At 40.8% G+C, this 21,721-nt stretch overlaps 2 protein-coding genes across 9 annotated transcripts in view; one reads left to right on the forward strand and one right to left on the reverse strand.

The window, feature by feature from the left end:
* SFXN1 (sideroflexin 1) overlaps positions 1-12,784 on the forward strand; it is a 47,648-nt gene extending 34,864 nt beyond the window's left edge. For 7 of the 8 annotated variants that reach the window (XM_074883886.1, XM_074883883.1, XM_074883882.1 and 4 more), the window contains 8 exons: positions 885-983; positions 2,074-2,149; positions 3,223-3,308; positions 4,538-4,665; positions 5,235-5,284; positions 10,484-10,533; positions 11,182-11,229; positions 12,672-12,784. In XM_074883886.1, coding sequence (XP_074739987.1) covers positions 885-983; positions 2,074-2,149; positions 3,223-3,308; positions 4,538-4,665; positions 5,235-5,284; positions 10,484-10,533; positions 11,182-11,229; positions 12,672-12,768 — 634 coding nt within the window. In that variant the 3' untranslated portion in view covers positions 12,769-12,784. Of the gene's footprint in view, positions 1-884; positions 984-2,073; positions 2,150-3,222; positions 3,309-4,537; positions 4,666-5,234; positions 5,285-6,907; positions 7,009-10,483; positions 10,534-11,181; positions 11,230-12,671 lie in introns of all 8 variants that reach the window. The other variant, XR_012630862.1, reaches the window with a different exon arrangement.
* Positions 12,785-13,045: 261 nt separating this feature from the next.
* On the reverse strand, positions 13,046-21,617 carry KIF20A (kinesin family member 20A). Its single transcript, XM_074883890.1, has 18 exons — positions 21,459-21,617; positions 20,890-20,979; positions 20,649-20,768; positions 20,045-20,183; positions 19,767-19,954; positions 19,535-19,679; positions 18,622-18,822; positions 18,262-18,373; positions 18,091-18,162; positions 17,354-17,497; positions 17,107-17,272; positions 16,688-16,852; positions 15,874-16,013; positions 15,678-15,780; positions 14,810-15,017; positions 14,337-14,428; positions 13,919-14,056; positions 13,046-13,390 (listed from the first exon to the last, which is right to left on the reverse strand). The coding sequence occupies exons 1-18, from the start codon at positions 21,615-21,617 to the stop codon at positions 13,118-13,120; spliced, it is 2,655 nt and encodes an 884-aa protein (XP_074739991.1). The 3' UTR covers positions 13,046-13,117.
* Between the last annotated feature and the right edge of the window lie 104 nt (positions 21,618-21,721).

Here is a 21,721-nt window from a genome sequence, read left to right on the forward strand (position 1 = left end):
CAGCCCTGTACATTGTGAAAAAAATTGACTGTCACTTTTGTAATTTATCAGCATAACTATTTGTAAAATGATTATATCTGCAGTTTAACAGGGACTACATTAGCTTGTTAAACGGGGACTCTGCAACTTGTACAGAATATTGTTTTTTTCGCTGCCCCCCACCCATGCTGACAAGTTAGCAGCTTTTTGTCCTAAGGCATCTGCATACTGGCACTGACAGAATTTATAAGGATTCCTTGAAGCTTTTGTTTTGGTTTGCTTTTTTTTGATGACTGGTCATCTGGTTCATGCTGTACTGAACCTGAATAATTTCTGTGCTGTACCTGTACTTCTTAAACATGCAGGTATTTTCATGAAAATAACTTTTCATTTTGGAGTTAAGTGTCTTTTAATCTGTTTCTACATGTGACTGAATGTTTTAGTGTCACAGGGATTTATTAAAAGGCATCATAATAGCTTTTTGAAGACTGAGAGGATAAACCCTGTCGCCTAAAATCCACCTCTCAGTCACTTATGGAGCTTCCAAAGACAACTAGCAGGCTGTAAAGGAATAATAACCCTGGGAAAGTATTCTAGAAATTAGTGTTTCATATTTCTCTGTGTGTTTTTCATAGAGCAGTTTGCTATAATGCTTTTGTTACTACAACAAACCATTGTCCCAACTGAACCTTGCTATTTAATCACAATACTTTTAAATTCTATTCTTCGTAGTACTTTCATTGTCAAGACAGTATCTCTTTGACTGTATTGTTTCATTCAGATAAACAAGAACCTCTGCATGCTTACTGCTTGCACTGGCTTTTCTTGATTTGCCATCATTTTTCTGTGCTGTTGATTCAGCTGTGTTTTTAATAATAATAATAATAATTGTTTCTCTTTTCAAGAACGACACCAGCGGTGGTTTTCTGGCAGTGGATTAACCAGTCGTTCAATGCTATAGTGAATTACACAAACAGGAGTGGTGATGCCCCAATTACTGTCAGGTCAGACACTGAACCACATACTTCTGATGTGTTTGTAAGTTGCTCTCTGATGTGCTGGAACATGGTTGGTCTTTAAAGTTTGAGGTGATAGAGGGATAAGTGTTTTCACCTGTGCTTTTTTTTGATTTGATATGCACAGATGAGAAGTCTGAGAATCGTGGAGGTGAGAAACTCCATTTCTGCCCTTAAGATAAGCCTAAGCACCTTGATCATAAGCACTTAATGGTGTAGGATTTAACAGGAGTCTGTGTGCATTGCTCAGTCAACCATTTGAAAGTTCCTCATTGGTTTGGTGTTATCCCAGGATTTTTCTAAGTTGATGTTTTGTGTGGACCTTCGGGTGTCTCTCTGTGCCATCTTCCCAGTGCCCTGCAGTATAGCACACACCACCCTGTGTGCTTATTTACAAAAAGAACACTTCAAGGAACTGGTCTGCACAGGACTTGTTTCTACTTGAAGGCAAAGACAGATATTAAATAGATGCAGAAAGCTAGAAATCTTGAATAGGAGACTGGAATTGCAGTGCTTGACTTTCTGGTTTTGAGGCTGAACTGCTTATAGATGTCCAGGAGGAAGCAGTGGATTTGAAGATATACAGGCACCTCCTAGCTGGGAAGTATGTAAAGTGTGTTTTAGGGCAGATTGGGTTGGATTTGGGTGTTTGCAGCATAGCTAGTCTGCATGTATGGGTTTCAGTACAGCTGATTTTAATTACTGTTGTAGACATGGCCTTAGAAATCCAAACTGATTTTATTAGTTTAAGCAATTAGGAAATTAAATACAGAACTAAATCCTTCAAGGTGTTCATTCAGACACATGAGAAAATGCTGAACAGATAGCAATGCAGAACCAGCAGAACCTGATTCAATGTTTAGATGTTGCATGTGATTTTTACTGCTAGTGAAAGAAAAGTGTTTAATTTAGTGAATCTTCCATCCACATCTTATTGCAGTATCACAGAAAGGTCTACTTCTTGGGGGGGCGGGGGGGTGGGCACGTGGGCACGTAACTACATGTGTGAAATGTAATTATTTTTAGAAGTGACATAAATGTAGTTGTGCATGTGCAAACGTTTTTATTTTTGTTTTAGCCAGCTGGGTACAGCCTATGTTTCCGCTACCACGGGTGCTGTCGCAACAGCTTTAGGACTTAATGCACTAACAAAGGTATTGCTGATATTTTTTTCCATTCTTAGCTAGACTTCGGTGTTCTATGAGATGCTAACAGCTCATTCCTCCTCCTATGTATCTGTGTCATGTTGTGCACAGCTCTCAGTATGGAGTTGTAATGGCCTTTGGAAGCTCCCTTCTTTAGATTCCAACCTTATTTTTGCCCCATGTAGATGGTTCTGTATGTATTTCAAACACCTTGTCCTCCTTGTATGTATATCAAACAGCCTTGTGTCTTGATAATACAAACTGTATCTAATAAGGTGACTTTTTTGCAGTTTCTTTTTTACATATCAGAGTATCTAATAGCATTTGAAAGTTAATTAGAGTGGATATGTAGTTGCAACAATATGGACTCATTATCCCATAAACTGTATAGGTGTGTTTTTAAGGTGCAGTATCACTTCTACAAACATGGATGCCTACTCCAGACTGGCTGAAGAACTTGTCAGAGGTGCTGCTCTTAAATGCAGAAAACTCAAATTCTTTAAACAAGTGCACAACACAATCAAGGAAAAAAGGTCCTTTACCAAAAAAAACCCCAGCAAAAACGTATTTTGTACTCCTCTGCTTATGTTTTAATGTACTGGGAGCGGTATCGAATTGACAAATTATTTGAGAGACTATTCTAAGCAGAGGAATTAAGGTTATATAAAACATTGATGAAATGAATAGCCTTCATAGTCAGTGCCTTTAGATGCAAAGCAGCTGGTATGGATGTTGCTGGCTGTGACCTTGCCCACAGAAACACTAAAGGTCTATTTAGTGTTGCTCTTGGGCTGACAGGCATGCTCAGAAGCTGAAGCTTCTCTGCAGTGATACTACTAAATTAAGATTGTTTTTGCCAGTCTCCTGCCACTGCTCACTCACAAATATTTATGACTTATGTCTTGTTTGTTTGTTGTTTTACCTCTGCCCCACCGGTGAGTTTTCATTGAGTTTTAATTTAAAGGAAATAAGTCTGATCTATCATTAGCACACAAAGCATTTTAATATGACCTTTGGGAAAGAAAATGATTATATAATTTTTTAAATTTTTTGTCTTTTTTCCCTCTCTATGTGTTTTACAGCATGTCTCACCTCTTATAGGACGGTTTGTTCCTTTTGCTGCTGTTGCTGCTGCTAACTGCATTAATATTCCACTAATGAGACAAAGGTAGGAAAAAGAACAAAGATCACTCATTCTAGAAGAAAGGATGTTATTGAGTTTTTAGATCAGCAAGTTACTAAATAAAGCACATTATATATCTTTAACTTGTTTCAGAATCTTGCAAAAACCTCATGCATGATCTTGTTTTGACTGATTAGTTGTGACAGATATGAAACAGAACATCTTCACTCTCTTCAGAGAAATATCCATAGAGTTCTTTAGTCTTAGATTTCAGAAACCAGGTACTGGTCCTTCAAAACTTGGTCACATGGACCCTTTAATACAAACTCCACTTTGGAACAATACAGTCATTTCAAAAATGGTGCTTCAAAACCCACATGCAGAAGTTAGTCGTAGAAGTCAGGCTCTGCAGTCCTGCTTAATCATCTGAGATTACAAAAATATGTACTTTCTCAGAAACAAAATTTCATATGTATTCTGATTTGACTAGGACTAATAATAGAAGTGGGGGAAAACAAATGAAAAGCATCCTCTTATAAACACAAGGTTATGGGCAGAAAAGGGAATATTTAAGGTTTGTATATACAATTAAATTCAATCCATGGTAGCATTTTATCTCTTAGAAAAGATGAGGAGAAGAATGGAAGCAGTCCTCAGTATATCTGCCCTTCTGTCTGCTTCTCACTCCCCTAGAAGTTCTCCCCAATATGTGAGTTTAACACCTAACCCTGCACTTGAGCAAAAGATCTAATAGAGAATAATACAGTTACAGAAATGTAGTTTGTTTTGTGCGTCCTTTTATACTTTCAAATGAAACCTCAGACTAGAATGCCAGAGGGGAATTTTCACAAAGACTTCTGTTTTAGTTCAGTGGAACTAATCTTCCTGTATTCCCTGTGTTGTCTGGCAGAAAGGACAGACTACTTCCAGAGCGGGCCAGAAAATTCCACTTTTCTGATTGTTTTTTTGAGGGAACCTCTCCCTTCTGTGGACTGCAGAAATAACACATCTCCTTTCCTCCCCCTTGAAATGCATGTGACCAGGCTCAAGCAGCAGATTGCTGTTACAAATATTCAGTTATTTACTTTTCAGTATATTTTTCCCTAAGATCTTTCTCTGCCTTTTGAAATTTTTGTGCCAAAGAGCATTACAAACAAGCTAATTTGGAAAATAAAATAAAAACCGTAATTCTTGTAACTGACAATTTTAAGGGGACAAAAAAGGTGAATAAATGCATGTCAGTCACTGCTTTATTTTTACCCCTTATTCAACAGGGAACTCAAGTTTGGAATCCCTGTCACAGATGAGAACGGAAACAGACTGGGTGAATCAACAAAAGCAGCTCAGCAGGCAATTACCCAGGTGGTTATATCAAGGATTCTTATGGCTGCTCCTGGCATGGGTAAGAATAACTGCAGTCATGTGCAGCTCCTGATTATCAGTTCCTAATGTGAGAGAGTGCTTAAATTCTATTTAAGTGATTTTTTCTCAGAGGCCAAATTATCTTACAGTCATGCAGGCAGTATTTACACTTCTGTTAAGAAGTTCCACAGAGAAATGTGTGTTTCTTACTGTGAAAATATCCACAGTGTGTTACACTGAAGTACAGCAGAAAAGCTCCTGGGATACTTTTGCAGAAGAGGTACAGATAACAAAGGAATGATAGCCAATTCCACTTGAGTGAAATTGGTTTAAAGAAGAGTAGATGCTTTGACCAGTGCCAAGTTACTGAGCTCAGGTTCAGTAGCACGTGAAATTAGAAGTTTTGCCTACTGGGAGAATTTATCTCTGTAATACCAATCCAGTATCTTGAATTGGCAATGTGAAATGGCAGCGTGAAATGGAAGCTCAGTTAATGACAAAAGGCTGTGAGAATTGTACTACGGTATTAGTTCATCTTAACAGAAAATTAAAACAAAGTGCCTTTTTTTCCCAAGATTAATGCTTTTTTTTTCCTTTTCTCATTTGCAGCGATTCCTCCCTTCATAATGAATACATTGGAGAAGAGAGCCTTTTTAAAGGTTAGTCTTAGACAATCTTTGTATATGTATTTCATATCCTAAGTTAATATTTTAATGGATTTAAAATACTTTCTGAGTCTTCATATTTGCCTCCCACACACTCTGGGAGCACAGCACTGTAGAGCTTGCTTTACAGCTGTCGCTTTCTTTATGCCTTTTTTAGACAGGGATTGCTTGGTTCTTTTTATCACAGTAAAATATAACATTAAGAAAATGTGAAATTTTTGTTATCTTTATAATTGTTCTTAAAATGCAGAGTTCCTCCTGGTAAATAAACCTTCCTTGTACTGAGACTTGGAATACAGTTTATGAGAAAAATATTCAAAATTTTAATAATGCTTTTTTCTCAAGATAGCAATAAGGAGGATTTACTTAGCTGCTGTAGTAGCAATTTGACTTTGGAAACAATAGTGATGGTAATAATCTCTTTGAAAATTATCCTTTTAAATTTATTGGATTAGCAAGTTCAGGGTAGGCATAGAATGGGCATGCTTCATCAAAGATTACTTATTTTCTATATTCTGTTTATACTAATGTAGTGTGAAGTCAAACACCTGATATTAGTAAATATGTAAACTAAATCAACATTATGCACTGTGTGTACATGAGAGGGCAAAGAACAAGAATTAAATTAATTATGGGGTTGTCTAACACATGAGAAATACTATTCAGATGAGGAGCTCTATAATTCTTTACCAGTAAAGGGAGTTTCATCTTCACCAGCCAATATCACTGATTTACTTACTGTGTATCTCCAGGCAAAGTTTCTGCCTGTGAAACCCACCCAACAAGCTGGGAACAATAGCCTAAGAGAATCTGTCTCCTTCCTCTTAGAAGAAGTTAGGAAAAGAAAGTGAGGTCTGAGTCTCCACACCCTCCCTTGGAAAAGTGGTTTGGGTGGGGACTGGGAAGACAAGCAGGGGAAGTTGCCTGGTTTTGGTTGTCTAAGATAAAGATTTCTAAAATATTTAAATCATATTTCTTATTATTTCTGCCCTTCATTTTTCTTGTGCATACCCCGTTACGTACACCATTTGAAAGTGCTTCTGTACGTATAAATGAGGCATTGGAAAGAGGTCCCAAGTGCCTTCCAATTTTAAAAACTACTTTTTCCTGAAATGCTTTGCTTCCCTCCCCCCTTAACAGAAAACACTATTGCGCAGAATGTAAAAACAGGAAATGAGGCGTTTGAGTTTTAGAGTGAAAGTCAGTGTGTGCTGCTCACATCTCCTGAAAGAAGTGAGACTGCAGCACATCCAAATACACTATTTGTCTGCAGCGTAGAGAGCCCTGTACTGATTTGGCTAATTCTTAATTGCTGATTTCTTTTGACCCATACCCTGTTTGCAGAGTAGCTTTAAGCAGCTTGTGATACTGTTACATTCTTGAGAATGTATTACCTGAAACATTAACCCTTGTTTAAAAAAAAAAAACCTCAAATTTAGAGCAAGGATTATTTTATATGTATTTGACATAGGAGAAATGTCACAAATGCTATCAACTCAACTGGCAAATACAAAAATGGCATTTGTCAAGAACTTGCAGCAATCCTCAGGGTTTGGAGACAAGTATCTATTGTTTTTGTGTGGTATAATCAATATAAGGGTGTTGTGAATTTTTCAGATCAGCAAAAATGAGCGATTTCTTCGGTGACTACTCAGTGGTCTTTGGTACCATCATGACCGTTTATGCTCACCTGTTCCTCCCCCTCAGCCTCAAAGACTGTGAGTTCAGGTGAAACACTGCTCTGCAGGTAGTCAGTGGTAACACTTGGTAGAGATTAGTATTAAAACCATTAAGGAATGAGCTGCATTTTTAACACGCAGCTTCTGCATGTCCTCTTGAGGTTTCAGAAGCACCATCCCATTTGCAGTACTCCAACACCATCCACGCAATGCTTTACTAACTCATTATTCTTAGCCTCTGCTTTGCACATCATCACTCTTGAAAATAATTCTTGTATGCTTGCCAAAGCCTATTAAGCCACACACAAGGCCAGAAAATAGGCAGATGGTTGTGAAATAATGCAGAAAATAGAATTATGTTCTGCAATAAGAGAGAGAGAAAGAAATGCTTCTGGGATGCTGGTCTCAGTGATAGCAGGCTATCATCCTCTGGTATTTGAAATAAGATGTAGGTTATGTAGCACTATTCATCCCCCATATTCCAACACTGTTTTGCACAGGGACAATTTTGATGGTAACGTGAGTATGAATTAACAATATTCCCAAAAGTTATTGCTAGAAAATGACTGAAGAACGTTTTTAGAACACAAGCACATATTACTGCTTCAAAAAAATCTAATTATTTCTTGACTTGAAAACATATTTTTTGTGTATATATATATATATGCTTTTGCTATAGATTTCAGCGGTGGCTTTGGCTGCCTTTTATGTGATTCTGCAGTGTAGTAGTTCTTGATTAGGCCGTATAATGTCTATGTTCATTATCCCTGCTGACATACACTTGACTAGTTCTGTGCAGAACCAAGTTATTTTATCTGCTGCAGCAGGAGAATCCATAAACAACCTTGCTCTGAGGCACAGCATTTATAGATTTTAGTTACCTGTAACCTTTCTCCTAAGGAAAGAAATTGTTTTTTATCTCCATAGAAACTTCTGAAAGTTCCAATCGACACTGACGTTTTAATTTATATTACTACTCTTACAGCTTCAGCTACTGTTTCTCTCCTGTTCTGCATACAATCAAGTTGATTCCAGAAACTTCCTCATATATCTTTAAAACAAGCTCCTTGAGGTCTCTTAGTCTGCAACTAAAATATGAATTCAAAATAGTCACAAAACTACAACAGAAAACCTTTTTTTTTAAGCATCATTCTTGAATGTCTTATGCCTTAGAGTCCTCCATGCATTCCTAATTTAACTGTCATTTCATTTATTTATTTTTTTTTAAAAATCAGGCGTAACTAGCCTGGGAAAGCTGACAGATTTCTTAGATCCAACAATGGAAGGAAGCAGTTAGAAAAAAGCTGATTCTCCTTACAGCTTTTGTTTGCTTAATTATCATTTCTCCATTTTCTCTGTTTGCACTAACCACTGCAGATGCCATAAAGACATCTGGAAATTAAAACCTAATTCATGGGGAACTGTCTTCTTCCGGAGTTAAATGATAATTCTCTAACACAGCAAATTCTTCTGGTGTCTTGTACTTCTCCATTTTATCTTTTTGTAGGGATGTACAGCCTACATTTGAGTTTTGCTTTATTGTTTTACACTGTTCCCTGGACAACTCCAATTCTTAATATTGACCTCCCAGTGTTAGTTTTACCTCACCATCCTTCTTGATTAGTGCAGCCTGGTAACATTCTTGAAAAATAAAGGCTGCAACTCAGATCAAGTGCCTTGGCAAAAAATGTTCCGCCACATGAAATGGATGTTGTTTATATTGTCTGTACTAGTAGACACTTCTCAGATTAATGACCAACTCTGCTAAAGGCATTCAATCATCTGTTACTCTCATGATACCTTACAAGTCTTTTCAATTATAAAATCATATTTGAGGCTTTTCTGTTATGTATCTCAAGTCCCTCCCTCACACTGCAATGCATAGTATCCCTCTCCCTTAATTCTCCTCAGAGACTGAAGTAATTTGCAGTAGTGTTTGTGTTCCCAAATATGTGTAATATTTACCAATGCCACAGTCCTCCATCCCTTGCACTGTCAGTCACACCATCACTTGTCATGAACTCTCCCAAAGTATAAAATGTAAAGCATTTTGAGTGAATTTATCTCAGCTGAGAGTCAAATGAAGGTGTGTTTAGTGGGATGCCAGCACAGCAGAGCACTGCTGCATTCACTCTTTCTCCTTCTCCCTGTTGCTGTCTTTTTCCATTTGTTATCTGTTGTTGCAGATTATTGCTGAATTGCACAGTTCTTCCTGCACTCACTTCCGGATTATGGATTGACTCCAGGGGAAAAAAAAAAAAAAAAAAAAAAGCAATCTTCTACATTTCTTCTTCCTTGGGCTCTGGAGAGTTTAATCCACACAGGCTTGTTTTCCATGCCTCTTATGCTGCTGTGACCTTCCTTAGCACCAAGCTTTGTCCTACAGAGCTTTCTGAAGTTCTTTTTTCTATTTCTACTGTCAAATAATGCCCATCTTTTGTTCACCCGCTTCTCCTGTCACTTCTACATTTTAAGAAATGCTTCTTGCAGAAAGAATCATCTTTGTTGAAAACATCATCCACTGTAACATGGTTTTTAACTCAGCTGGTTTTTAAAATCAACTTCCTGTTATCGTAGCAGTTGTGTATGTCCTACTTACTGGAGACACTGATTTTATTGTATCAACAGAAGGCTATTGCAGCAGTGTTGTTTAAACAGCTCTGGTTTTAGTTCATTAGTAATTAATTTCAACTAAAATTCTAACATGGGGGGGAGTGGATTCCTAAACCATTTAAAGGCCTACAAGAAAACGATCATATTTCTTGAAATACGTTCTGCAAAAGTGACAGGAATGAGGAATATGCTAAAAATGCATCCATAGTTTATGTGTTGCTTTTTCACCCCAATCCTTCTACCCTTTTTTCCTTTAATATAAGGTGAACTCTTGCAGAACTGGCATGTAGCAGCAGACTGTGCTACAGGGGCAAGTTCCTACACATCAAAGCGAATCATAAGACAGGAGAAAAGGCATTTTTCCTTGACACCTCCCTTATTTATGGTTGGTGGCTGCAGTTGCTGTTGCTCAGAAAGTAAATCTCCAGTTTCAAGTTAAAACTATTTGATGTCACCAAAGAGATAAGAACTGTAACCAGACCTAGCCTCTCTTCTTAGGGATGCCTGGGCAAAATTCACTGTGCCCTTAGGAGGTGTGCGGGCCTTGCACCTGCAGCACCGCTCCAGGCTGTGGCTGTGGCGCTGTAGCTTGCCCAAAGAAATGGCCCACGTATTCAAGATCAGGTCATAAGTAAAAGAGGCAACCACCTATTGTAGTTTAAGGGACGCTCACTCAGGATGAGTGTACATTGATATCACTGGGAATTTTCTTGCTACTTTTCAAAGGGATTGGGCTCTCAAATTGGAACTCAGTTTAAAGTATGCAGGTAATTGTTTTGCCTTCATTGTGTCCAAGACCCTTTTATGTACAATCTGTCTCTTACAATACAAGAACTCCAGGAAAGTGGGAAGCGGGGGAGAAAAGATACCATACTTATTGTGTGTGGTTTATTTTTAACAGAGATTTCCTTGGATGAGTGCTCCCATTCAAGTTGGATTAGTTGGATTCTGGTAAGTGATTTTCTTTAGGTTGTGCCTGCTATTTTAAGAGATACTTGTAGGGTTTTTTTGGAGGAAGTAGCAATATTTGCACTTTGTTTAAAGAAAAAAAAGTTGAGAGAGTTAATGAGTCTACAACAGTTATTTCACTTTCCCATCTGTAACTGATAATACCATATTAAAAAGAAAAGCCGTTAGTAATGAAGAAGCTGCCAAGAAAAGCAGAGGGAGAAAGAAAGGGAGTGGCAAAAAAAGGCATGTAGCAGCTAGATTAGAAAAGATGCTTTGGCTACTACCTCCATAAAGAGTAATAGGAATCTCATCCTGTAGGTTGGATTATTGAAACATTTGGTTAAGAGAGTTTCTTTTGCTGTTGTCTGGCATTTTATGTTGTCATGCACACCAATGCAAAACACTGAAAGGACATCAAATGATAATTTTATACACATTTGCAAGCATGGTATTGATGCATTTAGTACATAGTAGGTTAAATGATTTCATAAGTTATAAGGCAGTGAGAAATAAAGGTTACATAGCACTTTATGGAACTTTACCTCACTGTATACAAAAAAAAGCTTTCTGCCTAGAAGACCATGCATAAGGGTTTCAGATTGTCTTTTAGCACCCTAAATATTGTAAACCCATTTTTGTCTCCTCTAGTCTCGTGTTTGCAACACCCTTGTGTTGTGCACTGTTTCCTCAAAAAAGGTACGTATTCCTGTTACATTATTCTTACTTTAATGTTACATTCCCAAGATGCATGCAAGGTACTGCAAAAAGACAGAAACAAGTGGTCATTGCCTCCTAGAGCATAGTCTTAATTCCCATATAACAAATGTGATAAACATGAGAATATTCAGAGAAGTAATAACTATGTTACTCATCAGTAATATCGAATAGTTGAATTGGGCTCATTTGTTTACAAACTCCTAGCAGCTTGAGATGCAGCTACATAGGGATAGTGAACAAGAGGTTTGGGTGAGTAGTTTAACAATGCTATTTCAAGCTGAGAAGTTTGAGCTTGATAATACAGTTAAGAATCACTGGAATGATTCATAAAAAAGGCTCATGTAGTCCAAACAATACATTCATGTCCGGTAAGGTTATGGCTTCATTAAATACAGTCAGAGCCCATTTTATTTTCAGCTGGAAACTCCTCTGGTTATACAGAACAGCACTTGACTATATGTGCTTATTTGTAATTTGATTAATATTCTTCCAGAAATAATTCTTCATCAATACACGAATAGCTCAGTACTGAAAACTGTCTTAGAAACAATATTTATTGTAGCTGAAATCATAATGAAACCTGGATAGGTTACCTACAAACAAAGTTAGCTCAATTTGCAGTATGAACAGGGTCTTAAATTCAACTGGGCTGTCCCTCTTATATTATTAGTGGTTGTCTAAACTTGACAAGCTGCCACAGGTAGCTTAAAGGATGCAAGCTGGAGCTGAATCCATTAAAATATTGAGCAACTAAAGTAGCTTTTGACTTCCAGAAAACAATACCTAATTCTCATCTGATGCAACTGAGTATAAAGCAGCAGTCTGACACCATCTGTTTCCCTGCCTGGCATGGAGTAGAGAATTGTGATAAATAAGTGTCACTAGGCTACTTGGAGATGGCTTAACAAACTAGCATAGCAAGTGTGGTACAGTTCTTGATTTTAACCAGGGCTTTCCATTTCACAGGAAGATTAGACCTTAAACTGTATTTAAGAAATTGCAGCTGTTTAAGTGACCTGGCAGTTTAATTCACTTTACCGTGAGATGACTCTCAAAAATAAACCTTTTATTCAATTGAATAAAATCAGGCAGTAAGTTAAATATGCAAATACATTATATTTAATAAAAACAACTTTAGGAAGTTAGGTTTCTGTTGCCAGCAACAACCTCAAGCAACTAAGTAGATTCCTACCCTCCTGGTAGTAGCAACAGCCATTTCTTGACTCTACAGACTACCTTGTTGCCTTTTAAGCAGGGATTAAGTTGCCCTTGGTCTGTGAGTATGAGTCCTTCATAAGAAGTTAGAAAAAGATCTGAAAACTCTTTTCACAATGCAGGAAGTTTAACCAGATGCATTGTCCATCTTATTTTACATTCAAGTGCTTGTTATATATAACCATTTTACTGTTTCTTTTGCTTAGTTCTATGTCTGTAACACGCTTGGAGCCAGAATTGCAAGCCAAGATCCGAGAGAACAGCCCTGACCTAGAACGTGTATACTTTAATAAAGGATTATAATTCAAGGAAGGGAAAATATCTTTTAAGGAGGATCTTGTGAACTTATTTGTGAGTTATGTGCCAACGTAGTTGAAGATGAGAACTCACTTTTAACTTGTCCTTTTGTTAAACAACTTTGATTATCCACATTTTGTATTTAGACTTTCCTCGTTGTAGTGTTTAAATTACAAAAGGTCATTTTGTCCACTTTGGTATCGATTAAAAGTTTAACCATACATATCCAAAAATGTTTACATAAGCTCTCAAGCAGCTACAATAATAAACAAGCACACAAAGAAAAATAGATGCTATTATATTGAATTTGCCACCTGTTCCAGTAATAGTGGGGCAGGGATCTCTTTGTGAAAAGTCATAGAGCAACTGAACGAAGTTGCCACCCTCTGCCAGCAACAGGACGGGTGGCTGAACGTGACAGAAGGTTGTGCAGGAAGGGCTTTTTACCAGGAGGTTGGTTGGGTTGTAGGTTTTCCCTGTTGGCACAGAACCGTTTCTTTAAGGTAGATGTTGGGGGAGCCTGGAGCTTCTGTACAGTGTGGTACTGTTCAGCAATACAAGCTGCTTTCTTCCGCAGGTCTAGTTTTACCAGCATCATGTTGTTCTGCAGTTCTGCCAGTGTTTGGTCCTGAGAAAGGGAAGGCAATATATATGTAAAGATACAGCAATCTGCCTAACTCCCTGGTTACTATGAACTGAAGAGGATAAATTGCCTTTGCCAAAATTCGCTAGCTGATATTGCTAAATAAGGCCATGCATAAAGGCTTCTACTGTCAACAGTGTAGCAGTTCAATAACAAAATAGGAACAGTAAGGCTAGGAAAAAGCTGAATCCATCCTGCTGCAAGTGTGCTGCCATAGCAACTGTGATAGAGTGAAGTGGATAAGGAAAGGAGAACTCAAATTCTCCTACTTTAAGTGCAGGCTGTCAGTTAACTGAACAGGGACAATTTGGTTCTCCTTTGGAGAGTTAAATATGCAGTCCAACTCAACCATTGAAAAATTAGCAATATAGCTCCCTTAATGTAATAGACAGTATTTGTCTAAAGAATAAGTCATTTTTATCTGCAGCTGCAAGAACCTAGGTTATTCTGCTGACTGGCAAAGCGCATAGACTAAATCCCCCAGTGCAACCCACAACAGAACAGACACATTACCTGTCGAGCCAGAATGTCATCACACATACAGAGGGCTTCTCGAAGTTTCCCTGCGCTGGTACTGTGGCAGCACGCCCTCTCTGCAGACTGAAGAGACTCCCCAAGCTTTTGTAATTCTGAACGCAGCAATCTGACATTCTACAGGAGAAAGAGATTTAGTACAACAGCTACCTTTGACATTGCTCTCCAAACAAAGCCACTCCAAGGTCATTCAGACATGCAATCCTGAGGGAGGATCCCATCTGAGCGAGGTATGCTGGGATTACAGATACCACAGCTTTCCACATATCTAAGTAAGGGTTTGTTTTAAACAGACCCATTTCAACTTCAACCATTTGTTTGAAAACTTGGAAACAGCAGCTCCAAACACTGTTTAAACTGGCATCCACCTTGCCCTCTAACACAGAAATGGAGTTACCTTCTGTCCATCTTCCAACTTCTTGTCTACATCCACAGTAATGGGTTTGGTGGAGGGAGGTGGCTCCAGTAATTTCTGGTACTTGCGCAGCTCTAGGAACAAAGTAGTGAACAATAGTACATTAAGCTTTCAGTTTTTCTGAAGTCAGGACTTCCTTTGAGACAAGCTGCCACAGGCAAGCTGAGAAAAGCTTTGAGTTTGTGCAGATATGCACAAACATTCCAGGCTTCTCCCTTTCAGTTACGCAGAGCGACTTTATAATTTGAACAGGGAGATGATCCTGCCCTAAAGTCCATTTTCATGTAAAAATGAAGTGAAACCCTGTCCCATCCAGCACATTATCCCTATTATCTGCAACTTAGAATACTGGTTTCAGGATCTCTGAATCCAGCGTACCCTACTGGAAAAAGTACCTCTAACCCTCTACAATTGCTTGGGCGTAGTCCAGAACCAGTGCAGCATCACTGCCTTACCTGCTGTTGCAGTATTTAACTCCATTTGACATTGCTCCAGTTTGGCTTTAGTATCTACCAGCTCCTGCTGCAGAGCGCATGAGGTAGCCACTCGCTTTGATCGACGCAAGCTTTGCCCTGACTCCTTTTGCATAGTATCCAGGCTCTCCAATTTTTGTTTTGCCTCCTGCAGAGCAGCTTGGAGCTCCTCAATCTTCTCATCACGCTCCTTTGAAAGCAAGTTTGTTCAAATATTCAACAGGATTTTCTTAACACAGCTTTTCTGAAACTTTCAATGTCTTTCTTCCAGGAGACTTTCTCAATCACACACTTCACACATTGGACCCAGCCTTTAATGTCCTTTAAGTGAAAACAGTGAACCCATTTCCTGGGAGCCTAAACCACCTTTTTTACACCCTCTAAAGACAAGGGATTTTGAGAGTTGGCATCTTCAGAGAGGTCTGCAGCGAATCCCAGAGGCCACTCAAATGCCATAGCATGAAAAATATAGACAGGTCCAAGCCCATCATCACAACTAAGTGTAAGAAGAGAAATTCACAGAACTTGTGTTAATCTGAGGAGTGCAAAGCAAGCCACTAGCTAAAAGTGAAAGGGGGGGAGAGAATCATGTTGCACAAATAGAGTCGTCAGAATGGTTGCAACATTAACTTCCAGATTAAGGGCTGAAAATTAAAAAGCCTAGTAAACTACATAAAGCAGTAGACAAGAAGCAAAAATTGTGGATCAAGCTATCAAATATCACAAAAAGATACCACAAAAAAACAAAATCTTTCAGTTTGCATAAGTCACCTTCCCAGACTCAAGTACCCCAAGTCCCTCCCCAACCCACTGCCACTTTCCTGATGTCATTTCATTGCCCTGAACAAACCTGGATCTCCTCCTGGTAATAGTCAGTCAGTGACTCCTTCAGGTTATTCAGTTTATCCTCATACAGTTCCTCCAGCAGCTCCTTCTGAGCATCCACATGTTGGCTACAAAGAGAGCAAACTACATGTCAGGGTCTGGCAGTTCTTGGTACTGCAGCTCACCCTGAACAAAGGGAGGGAGATCACCATAAGCTGTACCTGCACCATTGCTCCTTCTGTTGCATGTGCTCCAGCATCTCATTGCAGATCTCCTCACGGAGACGCATTTCGAGTTGCAGCTTCTCCTGCCGCTCTCGCACCAGCAGTTCTCGTGCAGCTTCCACTACACGCAACAGGTCCTGGAGGACACAAACTCCATTGCCCACACTGCACAACAGACTTCAGACCTAGAATAAACTACATGGTCCCATATCTGTAGGCTGGGGTGATCTAGGTTTAAGATTCTCTTTAGTCACTTGGAAAGAGAAGTTGCAAAATTTACTCTTAATTCCTCTCCTGTGAGATGGCTTAAACAGCAGTGAGCTCCACATGGAGCTATCTCCAGAGCAGCTTTCCCTACAGCATGGCCCAGGGATGCACCAGCATTTACTACCTTGCCACACTAGAACTGAAGTCTCTGTAGGTTTAAGACTTCCATCTCGATCTTTCAGCTATTCCAGCTGCCCAGTTTAAGTATCTAGGAAGTTTCATTCTTTTTCCTCAGCTTAGCCATCTGTTTTGCATGTTTTCTGATCTCTAGATTTCCCTTGCAGACTAGGGATTATAGGTCTGCACCCGAGCTCTTACTGTCCCTATTCCACAGATGACAAAATGTTTCCAAATTAAGCATGTCCTTCAGATTCAGACCAATGTGGAACATTTTCCTCATGGATTCCAGATTTCCTGAGTCCCATATCCTTCTGAGGTTCTCTGTCATCTCTTGGTATAGTGCTGAGCTCCAGCCCCACCTCCCAGGCCAAAGCTAACAGTCCTGTTCTTGCCCCTCTATCCATAAAAACAAAACACAACCCACCTCTTTCTCATACATGGAGACATCTGCTTCATCCTTACTATCATCTTCTGATTCCACTTCTTCCTTTCCGTCTGCCTCCAGACCCTGGCTGGTTCGCCTGTTGTGCTCTTTGATGATTGATTGTATGGATGGAAGTCCCAGCTTTGTGGGAGGTGCCTGAACAAGCTGAAGGGGAAAGGGCCATCATTACTAGTCAACAAAGCCTGGAAGTTGAGTAGGCTTTAAACCTGGCACTTATCTACAACCTGTCAACCCTTCCAGTTTAGCAGAATCTGGAAATACTGTAAAGGTAATAATCCACTGGAGAAACATAGGGTAGACTTGCAAGCATTCCCCCTGCCTTGTGATGGAAAGGGGCCCGTTCCCACAGAAGCAGGATGTATCCTGACCATGCTGTGATCCTGGCACGTGCTACTTACCTGGCTGGCAATGGCTGAGAACTTGGCTACATACAGAGTTTCATCATATGTAGATGCACACTGGTTGATGTTGACAATCATGCAAGAGCGCCCACGTCCAGTGAAGAAACCCTGGAACACGCGGGTTAGCTTGCTGTCCCGGAAGGGAACCACAGTCTGCTTCAATCTATAGAGAGAGACAAGAGTGAGCCCAGGGGAAAGCAAAACAGCCTCCCCACACCCTCCCTCTGGAGTTCTGGATGCGCACCTGGACTGCTGGTTCTGGCGGAGGGCAGCAATGCAGCGACCCAGTGTGTGGAGGGAGGTGTTGATGTTGTTTGCTTCTTTCATTCGGTCCCCACTTTTCTGGTCTTTGCAGCGCTCTGACCCTGCCAGGTCACACAGGGATAACCTGAAGAAAACACAGACCATATTCACATGAGCTACTAGGTTTGTCCTGTTCTGACAAGATTTACAGTTCAGACACTCTGTGATCACCTGCCCTGCTCACCTTCCCAGTTTCCCCATAAGGGCACAGAAAGCTCTTCTGGTGTGTGTGGGCTGTTGCTGGGCAGAAAGGCCTACCCGCAGTGTAGGGGTTACACAAGGTAGTACCAACATGAGCTTTGTGATGTCAAGTTGAAAGATCCTTTGCCAGTCCTCAGGACAGCCACTTCCCAGATACTGAGACAACCTGTTTCCAGATAACTACATCCCAGGAACAGGCATCAGCAGCACTTAAATCAGTCTTGCTGCAAGGGCAAGGTTACTGACATTTACCTTCATTCAGAAAGCCTGAGAACTACCTCAAGGTGTACTTTGCAGTACTCCTCACAAACTCCTCAGTCAGTTCCAAGACTTAAGAGTGGGAACATTTACTCCTTCAAAGTACTTTCAACAAAACCTTCCTTAAGGTACTTCCCATACCCCAGGTCCACAATAAAAGAGGCAGAAAAGTTGAGTCCACAGACAACACCCCCAAATCCTAGAAAGCATGAAACTTACTCGCTGATTTTTGGAACAATTTCACTGCCACCTCTTTGCAAGTGCAGAATCCGAATGGAGAATACACTGTGACTGTAAAGAAACACGCAGATATTTTAAGAAGGAAATGCAACCTTTAAAAACTCCTCAGGATTGTATTTTTGCCTAAACAACCCCCCTTCCCCTTCAGACCTGCGACTGGAGTTCTGGTTCATGTGGGTGCTAGCAAAACTCTGATTTTTCCGACCCAGTTTCAGGAGCTTCCAGGCCTCATCAGCATCCCGGACATTGATCCAGTTCAGATCTGGAAAAGCAAGCACGCATTGGGCAAGGCAGTTAGGAGACTGGTAGAAAACTTGTTTATCTCAGCCCTGACTTCACCATTGCATTTCCTTGATATTAACAAACTTAACATTCCCATAATCCAGACATCAGAGACCTCTGAAGGGCCATAGAGGACATCACGGTCCCCAGTGCATCACTGCTAAGCCACCCACCCAGCCCTCAAGTCTCCCTAGCAGGCCACTAAACATATCTTTCAGGTAAATCTACCTTTCACATAGGGGTTGCCAGTCTGGTCTTCACAGAGCCGCAGTGTCTGCCTCTTGCGGTTCTGGCCAGGTACAGCTGGTTCTAACAAGTCATAGATTAACTCATTGTAAATCTCAAAAAAGGAGACCCAGATGGAGAACTGCATATCTCCTGTGTTGGTGAGTGAAATGCGATCCAAGTCGGCCCAGCGAGGGCCCGGTTCTGGGGAAAAAGAGAAAAAAAAAAATCATGCCTGCAACTTTTCACAGGTCCAACCTGAATGGATTAGCTGTAGACTGAGATATCTTTCTTCAGCAGGAACATTACCCCAGACTCAAATTATCCTATATACCTTGTCTCATTTGGACCTACTCTAATGCCTGTCCCCAGTGAGACAACCTAAAGCTTCCTTCCACAGTATCATCCTTTCTCTGTGAGGACTTTTTGCATACTTGATCTTGACTCCAGGAGTATAGGATATTTCAAACATGAACTCTTCCCTGTGTAAATTTTAGTCCTTGTTCCCTCAATTACTCCATGCTTCTGGATACCTAATCAGCCAGTAGTTCCTAGGTTTGAAAGTCTGGGCACAGTGTTCAGTGCAGCATGTCAGTTTAGCACCCTGCTTTACAGCTATCCCCATCACATGGCATTCAGCTGCTCAGAACCATATCCCTTGAATGAAGTAAATGGGTGTCAATTAACTTTAATTTCATAAGGCTTGGTTATTATGCAGTGGTGAATTCTTCATCTGTTGGCAAGACATACAAAGTTCTTCAGCCCTGACATTCTTATCTGTCAAAGGGAAAATTTGTGAGACTACAGCACCTTTGCTCCCTTACCCACAACATAGCATCCAAATAGCCATCCCCCTTTCTTCCCCCACCTTCCAACAACAAGAAGCAGGTAGTATACCACGTGCTTCCAGACATACCTTCTGTCTGGCTGACGTCTGAATGGTTCGTGAGTTGGCTAGATGAAGAGAGGCCAGCAATTCCACTGTCAAAACTGCCACTGGTGGTGGCCTGGAGCTGAGATTCAGCACTGTGACTCCTTTTCAGTGGCGTTAACAGCTCCCCCTGGAAGGAAACAAAGAACAAGAACATATATGTAGTATGACACCATCCTTACCCTATTATTAAATCTCCGAGAAGCTGCATGCTTACCTCCCACAGACCCCCCTGCAGCATGGTCTGCTTCTTGGCCTCTTCCTGTCGCACCTGCCTGCTGTCCAGCCAGATCACCTCATTGGAGAGGGAAGGCTTCAGATCCATAGCTTGGTACAGCTGGTCCCCCACACTATTGAAGATGACCGCTAAGGAGCGAGGCAGAATCCCCCCATCTTTGTTGCTGCCTGAAGCAAGGAGAACCAACAAGCTGAGGATTCACATGTAGAAGCAGACAACTCCCTCAACAAGCTACTAACACCTAGTGCTTTCCTTACCCTGAATAGTGTGAGTCTTCCCTGAATTGGTGATGCCATAGGTGTAAACCAGCCAGTTCTGCCCATTCAGTACATCCTTTACCACCTGCTTCATTGTCTCATCAAAGAACAATTTCTGCCCCACATCTGGTCCAAAGATCTGCAAACAAGACCCGTGAAAAATGGCCTCATGTGGATCTTTCCTGTCTTTTGACTGCACATGGTTGTTCAAGTGATAATACGTAGCCCTTTGTTCCCTTCACTAGCCCCACATCATGAGCAACAAACCCACCAGTAATTCCAGTCCAAGTCCCCTGCAAAAACAAGCTGTTCACTTGCTTAATCCGGTTATATCTGGCATCACTACAGCCCCTAGTATGTTTAGAGCCTCATGAGCAAAACAAGAATCTGGCATTTGCTGCCAAAAAAGTTGTCAGGATCAGCTTTAAGAGAGAAAAAATAAGGAAACAGCAACAGAAACAAACTTAAGTAGAGAGGATTGTACAAGTATACAGTTCATACAGTGCATTGGAATCAGTGTGTGCTAGTAAGCCAGCTTTTCAAGCTCTAAGGCTGGTTTAAGCTCCAAAAACTTTCAGATGGATTGTTTGTCCCAGTTACCTACCTGGGTGAAAGAGAATCTGTGTGCTGCTTGTCCCACTCCGCGTTCTGTGCTGCGCATGGTAAAGGAGTCCTTAGGGGCTTTTAGAAGAAGGGTCTCTGAATTCTCAATGCAGACACAGCCCTAAAGAACACATAAAACCCCATCATCACAATGGCTTAGAAGAGGCCATAGCATAGACAGCAAAGGATGATAGCATCTCCCAGCAGGCATACAGCTCAGACTGCTTCATTCAGTGTCTCACCTGGTCTTCCCCTTTTTCCACTTCCGTAGATTTCAGAGGTCGAACTCTCAAATAGACCTTTAATTTTCCATTATTATCTTCAGCTACAGCCTGCAAAAATCAGCACAGGTTAAACATGGTAGCCAGAGGCAGTGCACAACCATCCATCAGAACAGGAACCACAGCATGGCACACACGCGTGGCTGCCCTAACTAGTGCTCAGTAACTAATGGACACTTCTTTGGTCCCAAAATCCCCAGCAATGCCAGAAGCTTTCTTAGGCATTTCCAGGCACACCAGCATTTCTTTTGTTTATCTAATGAATCAGACCAACAACCTGAAGACCTGACACCAAAACCAGCTCCCAGACCAAATACCACACAAAGAGGCATTGTGTTAAGAGGCATTTACTGACTGTGCCCTTCACAGTACGCTGCTCATAACAGGAACTGCTTCCCCACAATGCAACATTTTGTTCTACTCTCTTCTGAAGAATTTGTTGACCCTGCATCACACCATCTTTGTACAGAGACACAGCAGCCACAAGTCAAAACACTGCCCTGTTTGTGACAGAAGAGCTCCCACCTCACCTGCTGGCACCCCTCCAGATCTGGAGAGATGGCAGAGAACTCTGACAGCAGGTCCTTGCGCACATCAGCCCCAAACCCTGTTGCTGTGGATTCAAGAACAGGGGAGGCTGCAACATCATCATCAGAGAACAGCCCTGGGGAGGCAAGTGCTTGCGCCATGGCGTCTCACACGGCTCCTGGAGAAAATGGGGGAAGAGTAAGGATAGGGTGATGTTACTGCAGTCTTCCAGGAGTCCAAACTTTGCTTCCCCACGTGTACACCC

Source organism: Strix uralensis, chromosome 14, assembly GCF_047716275.1.
Source record: "Strix uralensis isolate ZFMK-TIS-50842 chromosome 14, bStrUra1, whole genome shotgun sequence".
NCBI classification, from domain to species: Eukaryota; Metazoa; Chordata; class Aves; order Strigiformes; family Strigidae; genus Strix; species Strix uralensis.